Here is an 18,337-nt window from a genome sequence, read left to right as displayed (position 1 = left end):
TTTGCTTTAGCAGATAAACATTAGGATGCTTGAAGACATACGCTGTTTTGCCCCAATGTAATTTTGCTCTGCTCTTTCTGTTTCTCTCTTATTTTGTGAGCAAGTCAGTGGACTGAGGGTTCTCAAGCAGTCTCTCTATGGCTTTTACAGCGAAAGCTGTTATGAGATCATTTCACCGGCCGTTTTTGGCGCCGTAGTTGTCCGCCGCCGCCGCCGGTGTCCGTAACCAGTATCGCTCGAAATAAGAAAAAAAAACCGAAGAAAAAAATTCCAGGATGGAACGAGGTTCGAACCCGGGCCCTCTGCGTGGGAGCCCAGTATTCAACCTCTGAGCCATGCCGGTGCTTGAAACTGCTTTGCAAAAAGGTCCTATACAGGCTTCATGTCGGGAACGAACCACATTAGCATATGTAATATAGCGTGGTTGAAGAGTAAAATAAGCACCAAGCGTCGCACAACGCGAATTCTGTAAACAGGCGTCACACAATGCGAATTGCGCAACAAGTAGGTTGTTGAATGCTTCGAACCCATTACAAAGGACTCTGCCATAATTCTTCATCGTCATCAGGCACAGCATCAACAAAGTGCGCATAATGCCTTACATGCGTTTAGCAGGTACCAACGCTCTCCGTAGAATGACGAAAAATGGCACAGTGCCTGCTGCCCTACTTCTCAAAAAATACAATGATTTATAGCGTAGTGGGTTCCTCGCAAGTGCACTTGTATTGGTTGCCAAGGAAGCCCATAAGCTCATGATCAACTTCCTTGGGGTCTCAGTAAAATTACAATTATTTATAGTGTAGTGGGTTCCTAGCAAGTGTACTTGTATTGGTTGCCAATGAAGCCCATAAGCGCATGATCCATTTCCTCGGGGTCTCAGTAAAGTTCTTACCCCCCCCCCCCCCCCGTCTCTCTCCCACGTCAACGTATGTGATACAGCATGACAGAGGGAAATAGCGACCGGGTGTCACCCAATGCAAATTACATAACTGGTGGGCCGTTTAAAGATTCCAACCCATTACAAAGGGCTGAGCCATAATTCTTCATCGTCATCAGTCGTCGCGTCAACAAAGTGCACATAATGCCTTACAGACGTGTAGGTGGTGCCTCGCTTCTCCGCAGAATGACGAATAATGGCTTAGCAGATGCTTACCAACTTCACAAAAATTGTGATTCACGGCGTAGTGGGTACCTTTCTATAGTCGGGTACAACTTTAGAAAAAAGCGGCATTTGCACCTCAAAGGCGGATGCACACGCGCTTCCACCAATGGGCGCGCGCTCTAGACTGACGTCACGAGCCGGACGGCCGGTGACTCCGCTCAAGGAGAAGAAGCGGGACTATTTGCCGCGGAGGCAATCGGCTGCCGCGCTTCGGTCATATGGGCGGGGCCTCTCCTTTTTTCTAAAGTTGTACCCGACTATAGTGTACTTGTATTGTAGCCCCAAGAGAGCTTAACGGGCTCTAGAAACGCCGCTCTTCCAGCTTTCGCTGTGACTGTGCTGCGTTTTCAGCGCAGGCCTGTCGTTTTTTTTTCGCAACTCCCTCCATTGGTCAATTGCTCAACGGGGAATAAAGCTTCATTCATTCATTCATCATTCATTCATTCATTCATTCATTCATTCATTCATTCATTCATTCATTCATTCAAGTTTTGCATATTTTGTAGTATTTTAATATGCTGTCTTTTTTTTGACGTTCTGCATGTGATTGTCTTCTTATAATAGTAAACTCCTCTATGATGCCCTCTTCAGGCATTGAGGGTGAACAAACAGAGTACTATACTGATCGTTTTGGGATACTACTTGCTGAGCGGACACACCTTAGGCCTGACTGATTTCTAATACTAACTGCTGAGAAAATTAGTGAAATTTAGCACCTACTTGATTATTGCAAATGTTATGTCTGATAGTCTAAACAGTGTAATACATAAAATAACCCATTCATCTTTCCTGCGCTCTTTCTAAACATTCTAATTTACACTCAACCATCTGTTATTCACAGATGTCTTCCACTAGATTGTACCCTCCATTTTTCAGTTAATGATTTCCATACATATAGGCTTACTTTTTTTGTGTGAAAATGTGATGCATTGGCTCTTCTCAGGAAGTGCTTTTTACCTTTGCAACCTTAGTGCATTTAGGACAACATTCAAAAGGTAGAACACTTAATTTTTCCAGATTTCACAAGTTGCTGGTGTACTTGGGATGCCCACCACACTCAATTAGAGAAACCAAAGCACAGCAAGTATGCAAAGTCATCAGTGAATTTGCACTGGAGTATCGTACGACAAGAGAACGTGTCCAACAGCAATTTGAGAAGAAGGCAAACCACCGGGAAAGGAACAAGACACGTGGAAAGATGATCACTGAGGTGAGATGATTTCACCTCCCACTATATTGCAATCGCATCGCATTTGGGCAAAGTTTAAGTTTTTCTCTTTGAAACCACGCCACAAGAAACACTTTTTCAACATAGCAAGCATTGCCAATCTGTAGGCAAGGCTCCTGTGAACATGTGAGCGAAATATTATTGCAGTGCATGCAGCCGGCAATTTGCAATTTTTGTGTCAAAAACACTTGCACAAGACATTAACAGTGCGAAAAAATAAACGAAGGACAGAGTGAGGGTAGTGGTGGATCAGCTCCATGCTGTGTAGGTACTGCAGCTGCCCATGGGGCATCGGAACGTGACAGGGCTGCACACACCTGAAATAGAAGTAATGGCCAATACGATCAAAGAAAAATCTAGAGAAGATGCTCAATACCATGGTGCATGGCGACGTAACCTTTGGGTGGCGCATCGGCCCCTTACCAACTCTCCCTCTGTACCTCCCAGCACTCTCGAGGCAATGAAAGGGGAACAAAAGCGCTTGTTTTTTGCAATAACTTCACTTATACTTTACGGATTTGAAAAATTTTTGTGACGGGTGATTTGTGAGGCAGCGAAGTCCAATAGCAAGGTCATTCTATGATAACTTAGAAAAGGGTTACAGGGCCCCCTTAAAAGTTTGGCAGGTGTTACACTCTTGTTACACAAGAAGGCAAAAGTCTGGCTGCATTCATGAAGGAAAGAAGATGGCTTTTAAGGGCTCGTTTTTATTTGTTAGACACGATATTAATGAGAACTAACAGGCTGTTAGTTCTGTCTGTTAGTTCTCAATAATATTGGCTGCATTCATGTAACGCAAATGAGCTGCAACGAGTAAGTACATATGTTTGACATTAAGTGGACCCTTTGAATGCCTTATGCGTGCACTTACTTGTCTTTGTATGTCTTTTCCAAAGGTGTGCAGACTTCTGTTCGCCTTTAAATTTTTCTCAAACTCTGAATCCGGGTCTTGGGATTCTACCCTTCTGCCACGCAGTATTAGTACATCGGTTAACATGACTCCTTGCCCGATAGAATGATTGTATAAACTTTTTTTTCCGAAGCAGTTTCAAGTACTGGCATGTATGTCTCTGTGGTAGAATACTTGACTGCCATACAGAATACCGGGGTTCGATTCTGTCTTTAACCCTGATTTTTCTCTGCATCCATTGGGATTTTTTCATCACGGCGAGTTTCGTGTCAAGGCCACCGGCACTCCGAGGGGAGCTCGAACATAGACACCTAAGGCTTTAGTAATAATTTTTTTTACCATAAACCTGCACATATATTGCTCTCCCTCTCTCTTCTCTCTATCTCCCTCTCTTTTTTTTTTTCATTCCTCATCAACACGTACACCATGATTACTGAATACTGGATTACTGACTACTGGCAGAAAACACCTTTCTTTCTTATTGGTGTGAATAATTCTATAATGTTGATTAATTCGAAAGCACCTGGGTGTGCATCATAATTGAAATTAAAGGCTTGTGTGCGAGAATAGGCATCGAGGGAAAAAGGAAAGAGGCCTGTCAAGTCAAGCACATGAAACCCTTTGTTGAGTGCAAGACTGGTGTTATTTACTGCGTTCCACTAGCATGTGGCAAAGTTTATATTGGGCAAACAGGAAGGTGTATAAATAAGCGGTTGCAAGAACATAATACATCCTTGAGCGGGGACTTGGGAAGCAATCTGGCTGTTCATTGCCTCAGTTGCATGAAATGCAAATCCAGTAAGCCGATGTTCAATTGCACGACCATTTTGGGTAGGGGAAAGACAAGATATTCGCGGGAGATTTTAGAAGCATTTCATATTGTTACGCCTCGCCATCTACGGCCCGTCATGCTTGAACAACTTCATGACGCACCGACGGCGGGACATCTCGGAGTTTCGCGCACATACGACTGCATGCGATGTCGGTTCTTCTGGCCTGGGCTATACCGCTCCGTGCATCGTTATGTTGCTACTTGCGACCTATGCCAACGCTGGAAAAGGCCTCCTCTGCCGCCTGCTGGATTTCTACAACCAATTGAAGTTCCCTCGGAACCATTCCATCGCGTCGGCCTTGACCTGCTTGGCCCTTTTCCGACGACGACTTTGGGAAATAAGTGGATCGCGGTAGCTACAGATTATGCGACACATTACGCCATCACGAAGGCCATGCCAACTAGTTGTGCCACTGCCGTCACGACGTCATCCTCCTCCACGGTGCACCCCGACAGCTGCTGACGGACCGCGGCCGCTCTTTCTTGTCCAGAGTTGTCGACGACCTACTTAGATCTTGTGCCACAGAGCATAAGCTGTCTACCGCCTACCATCCACAGACTAATGGACTTACTGAACGTCAACCGCACACTCACAGAGATGCTTTCCATGTACGTCTCTCAAGATCATCGCAACTGGGACGCCACGTTGGCCTATGTGACTTTTGCATATAATTCCTCTAGACATGACACCACGGGATTTTCACCTTTTTATCTTTTGTATGGTCGCCACCCCATATTGCCGTTTGACACCATCTTACCTTCGGCGCCATCTGTTACCATGTACGCTCACGACGCTATTGACCGGGCTCACATTAGGCTCACATGGCTCGTAAAGTCGCCCGATCTCGTCTCGCCACATCGCAGGAGATGCAGAAAGCCCATTATGACCACCGGCATAGTAATATGAAGTTTGCCGCAGGTGATTGGGTGCTCCTTTGGTCACCATGTCGCCGTGTAGGGCTCTCCGAGAAACTCCTGTCCCGCTACACAGGACCCTACCAAGTCTTGCGTCAAGTTAACGACGTGAATTACGAGATTGCACCGTTGCACTTCGATTCGTCAAGTACGCCACCTGTTGACATTGTGCATGTTTCGCGGATGAAGCCCTACTTCTTTGGCAATTCATCGCCGGACCTGCGCCGAGACAGCGCTACAACGCCCGGGGGTCCTGTTACGGAGAGGAAGTGAAGGAAGACGAAGGGCTGAAGAGCCTGACTGGCGCGCGAGTGTGGCGGTCAGCCATCTTGACTCTTTTACTAATTCCTCTCTGTAAATACATATTTTATATACTCATACAACCCCGTATCAATATTGTGAATCATAAAGATAATTGTGTCAGCGATACGTCCTTGTCTCTGACGTCGAAAGAGCGTGCCTACTTAGCGTAAAAATAAGTTGAAGTGTCACGTGTCGTGGGAAGTGACGGCAATGCGCATGCGTGAGAAGCCTTGTGTGGCAATGCAATATCCAATAAACCACAGTTGAAAGTCCAGCGTTTGTCCATGTGTAACTCCTTCTTCTTGTGTACGTGTTTTCAGTGTTTTCGCTGGTACCCCATTTTCAAGTGCTATATAGTTTTTGCCATATTCATTCATGTCAGTGGTAGCTGTTTGTGTTATCCTTCCACTAATGCCACTAATATTGCAGGTGGCATCGATAAAGGTACGCAATAATGTCTTTCTGGTGTTATTCCTATGTAATTTTGACTGCTTTGCTAGTTTTCTTGGTCTGCTCACTGGAAAATATTATGGCTGTGTTTATTTTGGAAAATATACCCTGGGTCTTTCTAGATGAGACCTTCACTTTATTATCTTGGTCTTGTAGAGCCCTGATCATATTAAAGGGACACTAAAGGCAAATAATATTTTATATCAGAGAGAGAAAATGCTTATGCTTAAAACAGGAACCATCTGGCACTACTGTCTAACCGGTGAAGGACAGGTGTAACAGAATGCTATGGGTGGAGCCTATATCTTTTCTTAGGTGTAACCAACTATAGTCGGCATTACGTAGTGCACCTTGTTTCCCATGCAATTTGTTTTACACTTACCTTGTTGTTTAACATGCCGTATAATTTGATTTCATAACAATGTTTGCTGGACATCTCTTGTCATTATTCATTCCTGTATTACTGTTGTATTTTGTATTTGCTTCCCTTACTAATGCAGGTGCTTTACAAACTGTAAAGGTATCACAGGTAATTAATTATTTACTAATTAATTGTGTGGCTGTTGAATTTCGAGCGGCATAGCTATTTTGCATTGTGAACGTGGCTCTCACTATCTTAACTTATCTAGAGTAGATCCTGAAAGCTCGGTGAACGGGCTGTATAGAAAGAGCCAATTCTGCTTTTGATGGCACCATGTTCCCTTAGACCACTATATTAAGCTTACTGGCATCAGTGGCCTGTGGTACCGCATGATTTCCAGGTGCCGCCACTGTGATGTGGCTGAGTTCCATAAAGTTGGGCTCTTATCAGCATACATTTTAAATTGATCACATTGAATGATCATATACTTTGCACACTGGCGCAAATGAGCCTTCTACTGTGATTACTGAGCTGAGAACTAGTATGTACTATAAGTTAAAAAAAAAAAGTCGTCACTTAAACAGCGAAATCAGCAAGAATCTATAAGCTTTCAGTTTCCACACTACGTATTACTATTTGCTGACTGTTACTGAATGCACTGTTGTAGATGGACAAGTTCAGGACAAAAGAGCAGCAAGCTGACCAAGAGTTGAGGCAGCTTCTTGGAAATGGAACCTCTGATGTTGATGAACCCAAAGGAGGGAAATGGGGAACTGTACCTGGCATGCGCGCACGGCCAAGGATACCGCAAGGTAAGCCCCATAAATTGGAAAGCACATGTTCGTATTTGCTCTTGTTAAGACACTTCGTTAACTTGCAAGTGAAAGTGTCAGTGATGGGTTCATATGTAATTTTTTTGGTTAGGATAGAATCTTACGGAACCTTGCAAGAATATCAAGAACTTATGTTTGGTTTGAACAGGGCATCAGCCTGTTGTGTTTGGTTTGATTTTGCATGTTGCCTGTAACATGTGGATTGTGTTAGTATAATGAGTATCTTGTAATTATTTAACTGAGCAACTTTTCTTAGGTATAGGTCTTGAGCAAAAATATTATGACGCAACCCGAGGTGAAGAATGAAGGACAGGAAAGAGTGTTCTGAGAATATTTTGATAAGGTATAATGTCTCTTGTTCAGTAAAGGATAACTACTCTGAGCACAGGTGCTCTGGAACCAGGGAAGCAGAGTTTCCATTGCAAGAGGGTTGCTGCCCCCCACCACCACCCCTTCTCTTCCCTAGCCCTGAGGGCTAACCTCCTTTTAATAGTAAATGAAGCCACGATTTCTCAATAACAGAGGAAAATATGCGTTTGTGAAATGAGCCCTGGCTCTGGTTGCACACTCGCAGAATGCTCTTCTGGAACTCTTGTTAACATTTGTGTTAAGCCTCATGAAATGGTTTATTTATGATGACTTTTATGTCTCAGAAGTAATTTGGAGCACAAATTGCACTTTTCTAAGGCGAATTTAGGACAAAAAAGAAGGAGAATTCATTGAAGGGCTTGTTCTAATGCCGACCTATTTTTTGTGGGCTTAAAGCAAGAAAATAAAAATGCAAAAAGAACACAGCATGCCACCCCCTCCAAACCCCCTTCTACCACCTTCACTTTAAGAAAAAAGAAGTGAGACATGAAGAATTTACTTTTACAGAAAGGTTTTCGGACATACTGAGCACGTAGGGGTGATATTATCAAGTGATTACTTTTGAAGGTAGTATACTATGACTTTTGCAACATCTTGCACGATGCCACACCACACTTGTGGAACTATGCGGCCGATAATGTTCCTGGCACGGAGCTGAGATAACAGGCTTGCCACAGTGCCAGTAATGGAGGCGGCTACATCTGGTGCTGAGTTGCACAAGATCCCAATGAAAGTGACAGTATCTTCGAAGTGACTAGCATGACATGAACCCACAGCAACATTTACAAAATGTGCTCTATCACCACCTTGTGATGGCAATGACACTGCCTCTGATGGTAGGCTGTTGTCAACGCCGTGAACATGGTTTCATTTTGCATTCGATTCTAATGCGCAGGCATTTTTCGGACCCATCTTCTTGGAAAAAAGCTACGTGTTAGATTTAGGTAAATACAGTATATGGTCAGTGAGAGTGACAGAATGGGTACCAAGAGATGGAAACACAGCCAACGAGGGAAGAAGGTTATGTGGGATGAGGAAATTAAGAAATTTGCAGGCATGAAATTAAATCAGCTCACGGAGGACAGGACAAGGAGAGGCTCTTGTCATTGGGAAAGGCTCTGATCATTAGGGATTGCCCTTGTCCTGCAGTGGACATCAAAATAGGCTGACAAGAATTATGATGATATGAAGCGAACAGATTATAATGCCAAAGAAAGCATAGGGCAAGTTATTGTTAGGCAACACCACTATTGTAGTTACTACTACAATGTGATAACTCTTGGCTTCATATGGTTGTACTTTAGAGCAGTGAAAAATCATCAAACAAGGAATGTTGCTGGAGGCAACGTTTTGACACGGGGACTTGTCTTCATCAGTAATTTGAGCTAGTATAAATGCAAATGAAAATTCTTGTGTGTTTTTACATAGGCTGGCAGAATGTTTTTGAGGGATGCCCAATGAAAAGATGTTTTTTTTCAGCTTAATGGGGTTCATGTAATCTTAGCATTTGCACCATACATACTATAAGAGCGATACACAGTAAAAGCTGAGTTTTAAAAAGTTACGGTGTGCATAAATATGGAATGAAGCTTTAAAAAAAATTTTGCCACTGGAAGAAGAATGAGTTGTCTCGTGTGAGCAACAAATTTATTTCGTAGTCAGAATGTCAATGATATGCTTTGTGCAGTCTATCAGGAATGAAATTCGTAAATTTCCTAAGAGGTTTTAGCAGCTCACCTAGGAAATAATTTCAGAAAGTTACCTGTTTCTCAAAAAGAAAAAGTCAAACATTCAATACATGCGTGCTCATTGAGCGGGCATATAGAGACGGCACATGTGTCGTGTAAGCAGTTCTTCAATGACCATGCATGAAAGAGTTGCCGTGATTATGGTTGTACATAATTATCGCTGTTCACATGTAATCACAAGATTATGTGGTATACCTAATCTTGTGATTACATAACCAGTGTGGAACACAGATATTCCTTGTAACATTAATGCAGTTTGCATAGTAACTTTGCTGCATGCATGTTTCGTGATGTAGTAAGTACACAAAACACAAGAAAAGATGACTAGGTGCTATTTTCTTTCCAGCTGCTACCACTGCTGTGTGTTTTTATGTTAGACCATTGTCATATGTGCGTTAGTTCTGGTGTTATTTTCTTTCTTTTTATGTTTTCTCTTTTTCTTTTTTGTCATCAGGAATTCATTGTAAAGGCATGATTCATGGTAACCCGTGGTTCATTATCATGCCAATATTATAAAGTTGTTACAGATGAGTTCAACAGCCTACTTTAGTTTTGGAAATAGGATCTTGTTTTCTGGAGTTTTTGTAATATAAATTGTTGTGCAAGGAGGTTTCAGCAGGACAGTGACACTTCAATGTTTTGCAGGCCCTGGAGGGACCCTTGGTCGGCACAGTACTCCAACAAGAGATGACAACCTGACTGATGCTGATGATGAGATCTTAGAGAGCCTTGTCAAAACAGCCACAGCACAGCCAGCACGAAATGAGCCTCGCATTCGCAAGAAAGCTCGCTACGGTGATAGAAAGTCACGTAAGTCACACGCACCTGAGGTTTTATCTCTTCAAGCAAAAGTGCAAAACCGACGCTGCTAGACAAAATCTTTCTCATATAATACTCTAAAAGCCTTTATTTTGTGCACACTTAATTTACACAAATTTTGCAATGGAAAAATGCTGTGAAATTTAAGCAAAAATTTTTCAAGAAAGGAATATGAACACCATGTGAAAAAGTAAAGATTTTTTTGCTTGCTAGTTGTGATGGCTGTACTCCCTTAAAATAAGGCGCATTTAGTTTACTTGGCTCTGCAATCCTTTACTACGCCAGAAACAAGACTGTGCACACAAGCACGCCAATATGTCTTGTGCAAGCAATCTGGTGCATCCCTTTGACAAGCTATGAAGAAGAATTCATACTTGAAGAACACATATGTGTGACTGAAGTTGCACATAAAAGGCCAGACAGACAGCACTGTTGCAAAAATGAAGAAATGGTATAAAAGCTTAAAGGAGCTTTTCGCAAAAATTGCAAAAATTGCTACAGTAGCTGCGAATGTACCCGAAGTCTTCAATTCACTAACAATTAGGGCCATGAAGGGTTTTGTAGTATTTTGTTCCATGCACCTATTAGGTTGGTGCACAGGAACCACTAACTTGACAGGTGGTTTTGCCACCTTGAAGACATTGTCTAGCACCTTAATACTGCTGGTGATGCAAGAATATGCTTATATGTGCTAAATCCTGGCTACTTAGTGTACAAAGAAAAAAAACAGTTAGCTGTAAAGCACCTTGAGTTTGCTTTTTGTTTGCAGTACAAGTGCCTTAGGGTACTATTTGGATTTTGGTGTAAACTGTTTTTCTGCTTTAAAACAAACTCCTTCTCTAAAAGGCAAGGTGAAGGTTTACTTATGCATGCATCTCTCTCACACAGAATTTTAGCTCCTTTGACAATGGCACAAGCTCGTGTATCCTTGTGTCACTAGATAACAGTCGTTTGCTGAAAACAGGAAACACAACCACGTGTGTGGCAATGACTTGCGAAAAAACATCTTTACCATTAATAACGAACGATGGCTTTTGTTTTGTTGTTACTGTTGTGGGGTCACGTGTTGCATGATGTCACAAAAATTTTATCTATTTTCTACTATACCCTCATTCCATGCATTAAATTCAGTTGGCAGCGTGTCTGTGCTTCTTTTTCCGTTATTGCACAATGCTCCTTGTCAAGTTTGTTAAATTTTTTTTTATCTTAATCTGAGTTAGCTGCAACACTCTGTATGGTGCTGGCCAGCTTGCATTTCTTAAATTTATAAATTTATATGTTGCACTCTGGTCTGCTCAATTTCACTGAGCACAGTACTGGCGGCAATTACATTTCACAGTTGTGATGGCTATAAATCTTTTTTCCTTGCTTTCATGGGAATAGCAAATTTTAAAGTCTCTTAAAGTCTCTCTTTTGAAAGGTTCTTCGTGCTGATGGCATTATGACATGCACAGAAGTTGGAACATAAAAGTGTGAATGTCTACTTCCCCCCCCCCCCCATGTGCAGTTCGCCGTACCTTAAAGAGTGGGCTGGATCTTTCCGAGGATGAGCGACGTTCTTTGGCTGCAATGTCATCTTAGTGTAGTTCATCCTTGGACCCTTATAGTGGAAGATGTTCATGCCAAGCAGTACCGTTTAAGACTTCAGCATGACAGAATTTGGAAAAAATAGCTGATCTCAAGACGTGCTGTAGGCAGCTTTCTGTTGCCTTCTCTCCTTGGCACTGTAGTGGGGCATGTTTCTGTCATTCACTGTTAGATTGGGAATCTCACTTGTAAAGAGACTGTAAGGGATATTGTGATCAGGTTAAAACATGCATTTTTAGTTTTTCGTTTGAGGCATACATTGACAATAGTGCTGAAGTGACAGAATCTGTGTGATATCAGCTTTTTTTAATTCTGTGGTGCTCAAGTTGCAAGTCTGTTTAGAGTGTAGACATGTGTGATGTCTCATTTTTCTACAAAGTGTTCTCATGCAGATTGCCTTCTTGGCCATGCATGAGTACTTTACTCTGATGACACATAGTCTGTAGGATTTGTTTTTCTATCACCGATGTTTTTAGAAGCAGACATGGAGAATATGTGAGAGCATATAGGCTAAGAAGCAAGTGGGACATACTCTTGTGGTTCACCAATCACTCCATATGTGATGTCTTAGTTTCAGTGTAAATATGTTGTACTATACTGAGTAGTCTAGTGATTGCCAAGTTTCTTTCTCTCTACTTTGCTTCTACTTGCCATATCTCTATATTCTTGCCCTCCTATTCTCCAAGACTGAATGTTGATGGGTTGTAAAAATCAAACGCAACTCTAAACAAAGACAGCTCTTGTGTGGTTTGTTTACAGGCATGACATATTTTGGCCAACAACAAGTGAAGTTACTTAAGCCAAGTGCATTTTGTTAGCCAATTTGTTTTTGTACAGTGAGAAAGGTTATTTATTTGTTTTTGTTCTGAAACCCCTGTGATCTATTTTCCAAGAAGTGTTTTCTCGCAGTTACTATGTCATGCATCGACTGATAGATTTGTCTTGCAACGGCGACTGCCACTGTAGAAGCTGAGCTTGCAACTGATTTGCGCCAAAGTGGCCACAGTATAAACATATAGTAGGAGACATTTGTGTTCCATTTTACATACACACCCACACAGAGAGAAGCTGTGGCTTTCCTAAGTCCTTTTGTTTGTTTACTGAAATGTACAGTATTAGGTTTTCTTCTGATGACAAAAATGTCATTTTGCTTTGTCAAGGGCAATTTTTCCTGTAACTTCAGTGCCAGTAGCATTGCTTACTTCTTCTCAGAGCCTGGTGTGGTTCAAAGTCGTACTTGCAACAAGTACACAAATTATCTCAAACATTCATTATGCTCTGAACAATCGTTGCTCTGTTACTGTCTTATTCTGCCAAATATTTTTTCTTGAGAAGTGCATCTTTTGTTTAGTCCAATTTGTTTTTCTTTTCTTCATTATGTGAGATGTTATGCAGGGTAAGCTTAAAGTACTAAGTCTAGGTATATGAAAGGGTAAAAGAAGTGTTGCTTCCCCTGTACACCTTCAGGACTCAGACAGTCTAAAGGTTTATGAAAAAGATTGTGACATCTGCAATATTGCCAAATAAAGAACACATCTGCCAGTCTGATTGAATGTCTTGTGCTAATCTGGTTCATTTGGCCTAGGTTGACGTTTGGGAATTGCAATAACAAGTGAATTAAAGGGATACTAAAGTTAAACAATGAATCTGTTTAGATTGAGAAATTGTACTCTGAGAACTCTAATGTCATTAATTTCACCATCATATGCTTATTAACCCTTTGTGCGACAGCGGGACACATACATCGCACTTTTCAGCTGCAGGAAAAATTTTCTCCCACATCACCCGTTGCAATTAGCGCAACGCTAAGTCACTCATATCTCACCTACGTCTTCGTAATCCCAAGCAAAATTCTTTTACCACGCTTTCAAAGGGCGGGAGTAGTGTTTTCAGTGGCGCTAAATTTCGAAAAAAATACTGTGATAGCTTCTGAATTTTCCTCTTCTTCAGATAGAAAGAACCTACCAATCTAAATGCCGGATAATTTCCTCTTTTTCTGGTTTTTCAGAGAGGCGATTTTAGCTTCCAGTCATCATGTTTTTTTGTAAATTGGCGCAATACCTTGACCAATAGATGCATCAAAACACAATCCCCTGCAAAAATTGCCACGCTCATCCTTTAGCGTAATTGCAGATATTGGTGCGTATTTTTCTTGATATCATACACCTCTTGAAAAGTAGGCACATATTCAGGACAACAGCTGTACTCGAAAATTTCGACAACCCAGACAAGGACGGTGAAGTAAGCTTTACAGGAACAGACCACGGCGCTATGAAGACTCACAAGAGGCGCACGTGCAGGTGGTGTTCTACTGCTGGAAATGAGGTCCGCACAACTTCAGAAGTGATACTCTGTGCCACTTGCTTCGGCCGTTTCATCCCAAATACCCGTTACTGAAATCGCAAGATGATGCCTTCATGAGACAGTGGGACAATGTTTTCCCACTTTTTGAAAACACTCTCATGAGTCAGTGGGACATATATGTCCCACTTTTTCAGTAAACTACTGGCTCGATTTTGATGAAATTTGTTTTATACTATTTCTTGGTAGTTTATATCAATATGCTACAGCCGGTTTTTATATCATCGTGTCAAAAATATAGGCAAAGCTGCAAAGGGTTAATAGAGGAGAAAATCAACGTCAAAGTTTATTTTTAAATTTTGCGCCGAAATCTTCACACATGACGTTGTGAATTACAAAGTATATTTTTCGTATTTTGGCGACATTGCCTCAATGAAATTTACCGAAACTTGGTATGTTAAGTCTATGGCCCCCCTCAGAGGGCAATGTATTTCAATTTTACCGATTAGGAACTACATATGACGTAGTAGACACCGTCAAAATCTATGAGTGCGGGAACTTGAAGGTGGCATCGCCACCCGTATTTTCTTTTTGTGCGTTTTCTTGCTTACCAAAAGCCTTCCTATGGTAAGAGTGGTGTTTTCGGCGTTGTGAAATTGCAATTTACTAATATACGGAAAATCGTTTTCCTCTTTAGTGTCCCTCTAAACTCTGGGTGCCCAAATCCGGTCACAAGCTTATTCGCTCATAATGAACCTCATTTACATGCCCTGTCTAGTTTTCATTGAGCTTAGTTTTATTGTGATAGCAACTATAGACACTCCGGGTGCATTTTGCCGTCGTCGTGAGGTTCCGTATAAAGTCCAAATCAATAACGTTGCGCGAAAGGCCCATGGGAAGCAAGGGGGGGGGGGTGTCAGCAGACAGTTCATACTCCCTTAGCGGGAGCGAAGTTTCACCACAGCACCCTCCACCCCCACACCCCATTGGTCCGAAAGCAAACAAGCTTCGCAATGAGAGCAAAAATGAAGCGATGACGCGCTGCTCACAACAGCCTGCCTTTGGTTCCCGGCTTTCTGGGGCCGTAGGTTGAAAGTAAGCGTGCTTCACGTAATCAGATCATTCAAAGTCTTAAAAAAAAAAGGTACATTTTAGGCGATTTTGACCACCGGTTGTTGTACACGTATACATCTGTCATATGTTACACTGAGTGCTTTTGTATCTTTTATTTTCATATGTGATGATTTGGTAAGTTAGGTTCAAATATTCAAATTTAAAAATTTTTCGGGCATGGAAATTCGCAAAAGCTGTAAAACATGTACAGAAACACCAGGTAATCTTTCCAATTTTGATCATGACCACGGTATAAGAAAAAAGGAAACGCTTCTCTGCTTGCGTTACAATATTATTAACCTAACAAAAGTACAAGCTCCGCCCGCAATGATTGCCGTCCCATGGAGAAAGAACATGCGTAAATGCTTGTACTCCACCCTTAACATTCCCAGATTTTTCCTGACGTCAAGCACCCTACAGACACGTCTGTAGATATACAGACATGTGTCTGTAGTTAGAAAACTTCAGTTAAAAAAGACAGCTTTACAATATACCCAGTATTTGCATTAGCAGAGAGAAAGTATTTGCACATCAAATGAAATCCAGCTGGTACGACTCTCTAACAGAGGTGAAGTACTGGCGCAACAAGCTAGGTTTTCTAGATGGAGCTGATATATTTGCTATTAGGTTTTAACCGACTTTAGTTCTTCTAAGCTTAAAAAAAAATGTTGGGGCTTTACGTCTCAAAACCATGATATAATTATGAGGGACGCCGTAGTGGAGGCCTCGGAAAATTGGACCACCTGGTGTTCTTTAACGAACACCTAAATCTAAGTACACGGGTCACAAGCATTATCGCCTCCACCGATATCGGCATTCGATCCGGCGGCCTTTGGGTCAGCGGTCGAGCACCATAACCACTAGACCACCGTGGCGGGTCATTCTGCGAAAAAGAGATCCCAGCCGACGAACGGACCGTAGCGAAGGAACGGACCGTAGCGAAGGAAATAGCGAAACGAGCGAGGGGTTTCGATCATGAAATGCGTGTAACTCCATTATTACGGCGCCATTTCGAAAAATTCTCGCGGCTACGTGTTCGTTGTAGGCTCGTGCGCAACTGCAACACCACAACTAAATTTCGACCTCTGTAGTTTGCCGCTTCGTGTACCTCCTGCAATGCACATTTTATCCAGCTTCACTCCAAGTTCTAGTTTTGCAAGGCACTGACACTCATAGGCGTGCGCAGGGCGTGACACTCATAGGCGTGCCCCCCCCCCCCCTCCCCTACAAGGGGGGGGGGGGGGGCGAAGGCGGGCGAAGGTACATCTCAGCGCCCCCCCCTTTCCCTATTAGGTCAATATACGGGGTAGACTAGCCCCCCCCCTCCGCAATATTAGGTGACTAGGGGGGGGGGGGCGCCCCCACCCACTACGCACGCCTATGCTGACACTGATTCTCATGCGACAGCATCGGTGAATAACAGAAGGCAGCGTATGGAAAGCGCGCCGCGGAATAGGTCGAGCGTTCGCGCCTGCGCACATCTCGTCGTATCTTGAAGCGAAGTCATCAAATGGCTTATTGAGCGGAAAAGCCGGCGTCAGCTCCGCAAAACGGCGCCTAAATTACCATTGGCTGCTACGCCATGCCACGTGCTTGCCTCGACAGAGCAGAGCATCGGAAAAGGAAACACTTGCTGCCGCTTCGCACGTCACCCTCGCAGCTCTCGCAAGCCTGTGCGTGGCCGGACTAGAGGGAGCAACCGCGTTTTCTGCAGTGTTCTAGACTAACGTACTTATGTTATAACTCTAGAATGCCTGTGTTATCCTATTGTTCCTTGTACGCGCATGCCCTTGCGTGCGTGCTAACCACCATTATCGCTATAAAGAAAATTACTGCATAATAAAAAACAGAATAACAGAAAGTTGGGTGAGTTGGTGCGGGATCATCTTCTAACGAACTCCGGCAAGTCACTCGAAGGTGATAAAGATGGGGATAGCTTTCACCGCCTCGCAAGCAGCGCTGGGAAAATCCTGTATTCATGAAATGCAGAACAGCTTCCTTTAACAGGCAGAAAGACTATAAACATCGCTGGGCATCCGGACCACGTGACAGCCACTTTTATAATAAAGTGGTACGCGTAATAAAAGAATGGGAAGGGAGCTGCAGGGAGACGGTAAGAAGGACCCTGATATGCACAGAGTTGTGGTTATTCCATACGTTCACGGCCTCTCGCACGGGCTAAAGAAAAGATGAATAAAGCATGGCAACAAGGTGGCTGGTTGGTACTGCATTCCAAAAGGAAAACCCTTTTTCGTGCGCAAAACGCTTGAGGAAAAAAAAATCGGCAGATCCCACGTACCGTGGGAATCGATGTTATGCGAAGCATGCGCGGGATGGTGAGTGTGGCGTAATTTTTCACATTGAGCGAAACGTTACGGAATGACGCTAGAGAAACGTAGAAGAGGTATACACACGCTCGTATGTTCAAGAGTCGCACATGTGTATATATATATATATATATATATAACCAGTTGTTTACAGTTGCGTAACGATACCAGTAGCAACATGTATGTTACTAACCCGACGCGGTAAGCTGATATGTAGTGCTTATATTCTTCAATACAGGATAGCTCGAATCCGAACAGGACAAAGAAGGAACACATGCACAGGACAGGCGTTACTCGCAAGTAAGCTTCATTCAGGAAAGCCGAGTGGCACGCGCAGGCGCACTGCACGCGCATTACACATTTGCAGTTGCAGTTGCAGTTGTTATGCTTATACTTGTCTGTTATGACGGAGAACGTATGCACGTTTCACGAACCCATGTGTATGTGTTGAAGGGGTTCATGACAGTTCTTGAACAAGGTCATCATCACCGTCATCAGTGCGCGCCAGCAGCTGCACCGGACTTCTTAATCGGATCCGTTCATGATCGCGGCTATGAGAAGTCCAAGTGTAGTGAAGTGCGAGGTATAGTGCAGCTGGTGGAAATCCTGGATGCCTCTTACGATGGAATGATCTATGGTGCCTCCTGTCGTGGACGTGGCGGCGAGGTCTTTTGATGCCCTGTCCACATCCAAGCCGTCTTTCACGCAGTATAAGGACCAAGCTTTGTTGGGTCTTAATAAATCAATGTTGAAGTCACCGGTAATGATGAGAGGCCTGGTTCTCTCAGCAGATTTATTGTAGGAAGCATTGACCCCGATTTATGCGTAATACACGTGGTCCACGTTGCGAACCACGTGCACGAGTGGATGTTAGTTGAGCGTCTTCCAGGGGTGTTCTGTATTCAGCTTCCTCACTTTCCTTGCGTCCGCCGCGGTGGTGTTGCGGTTACGGTGCTCGGCTGCTGACCCGAAGGTCGCGGGTTCGATTCCGGCCGTGGCGGTTGCATCTCGATGAAGGCGAAATGCTAGGTGCCCGTGTACTGTGCGATCTCGGTACATGTTAAAGAATACCGTTACTA

At 43.2% G+C, this 18,337-nt stretch overlaps 1 protein-coding gene across 2 annotated transcripts in view; it reads left to right on the top strand.

The window, feature by feature from the left end:
* Nucleotides 1-13,065, top strand: part of LOC119373178 (serine-rich adhesin for platelets) — a 207,557-nt gene extending 194,492 nt beyond the window's left edge. For both annotated transcript variants that reach the window (XM_037643189.2, XM_049419791.1), the window contains 4 exons: nucleotides 2,180-2,372; nucleotides 6,829-6,973; nucleotides 9,757-9,921; nucleotides 11,438-13,065. In XM_037643189.2, coding sequence (XP_037499117.2) covers nucleotides 2,180-2,372; nucleotides 6,829-6,973; nucleotides 9,757-9,921; nucleotides 11,438-11,511 — 577 coding nt within the window. In that variant the 3' untranslated portion in view covers nucleotides 11,512-13,065. The remainder of the gene's footprint in view (nucleotides 1-2,179; nucleotides 2,373-6,828; nucleotides 6,974-9,756; nucleotides 9,922-11,437) is intronic.
* The last annotated feature ends 5,272 nt before the right edge of the window (nucleotides 13,066-18,337 follow it).

This window comes from Rhipicephalus sanguineus, chromosome 1 (assembly GCF_013339695.2).
Source record: "Rhipicephalus sanguineus isolate Rsan-2018 chromosome 1, BIME_Rsan_1.4, whole genome shotgun sequence".
NCBI classification, from domain to species: domain Eukaryota; kingdom Metazoa; phylum Arthropoda; class Arachnida; order Ixodida; family Ixodidae; genus Rhipicephalus; species Rhipicephalus sanguineus.
The sequence above is the reverse complement of the archived record's forward strand: the minus strand, read 5'-3'. Positions and strand labels throughout refer to the sequence as shown.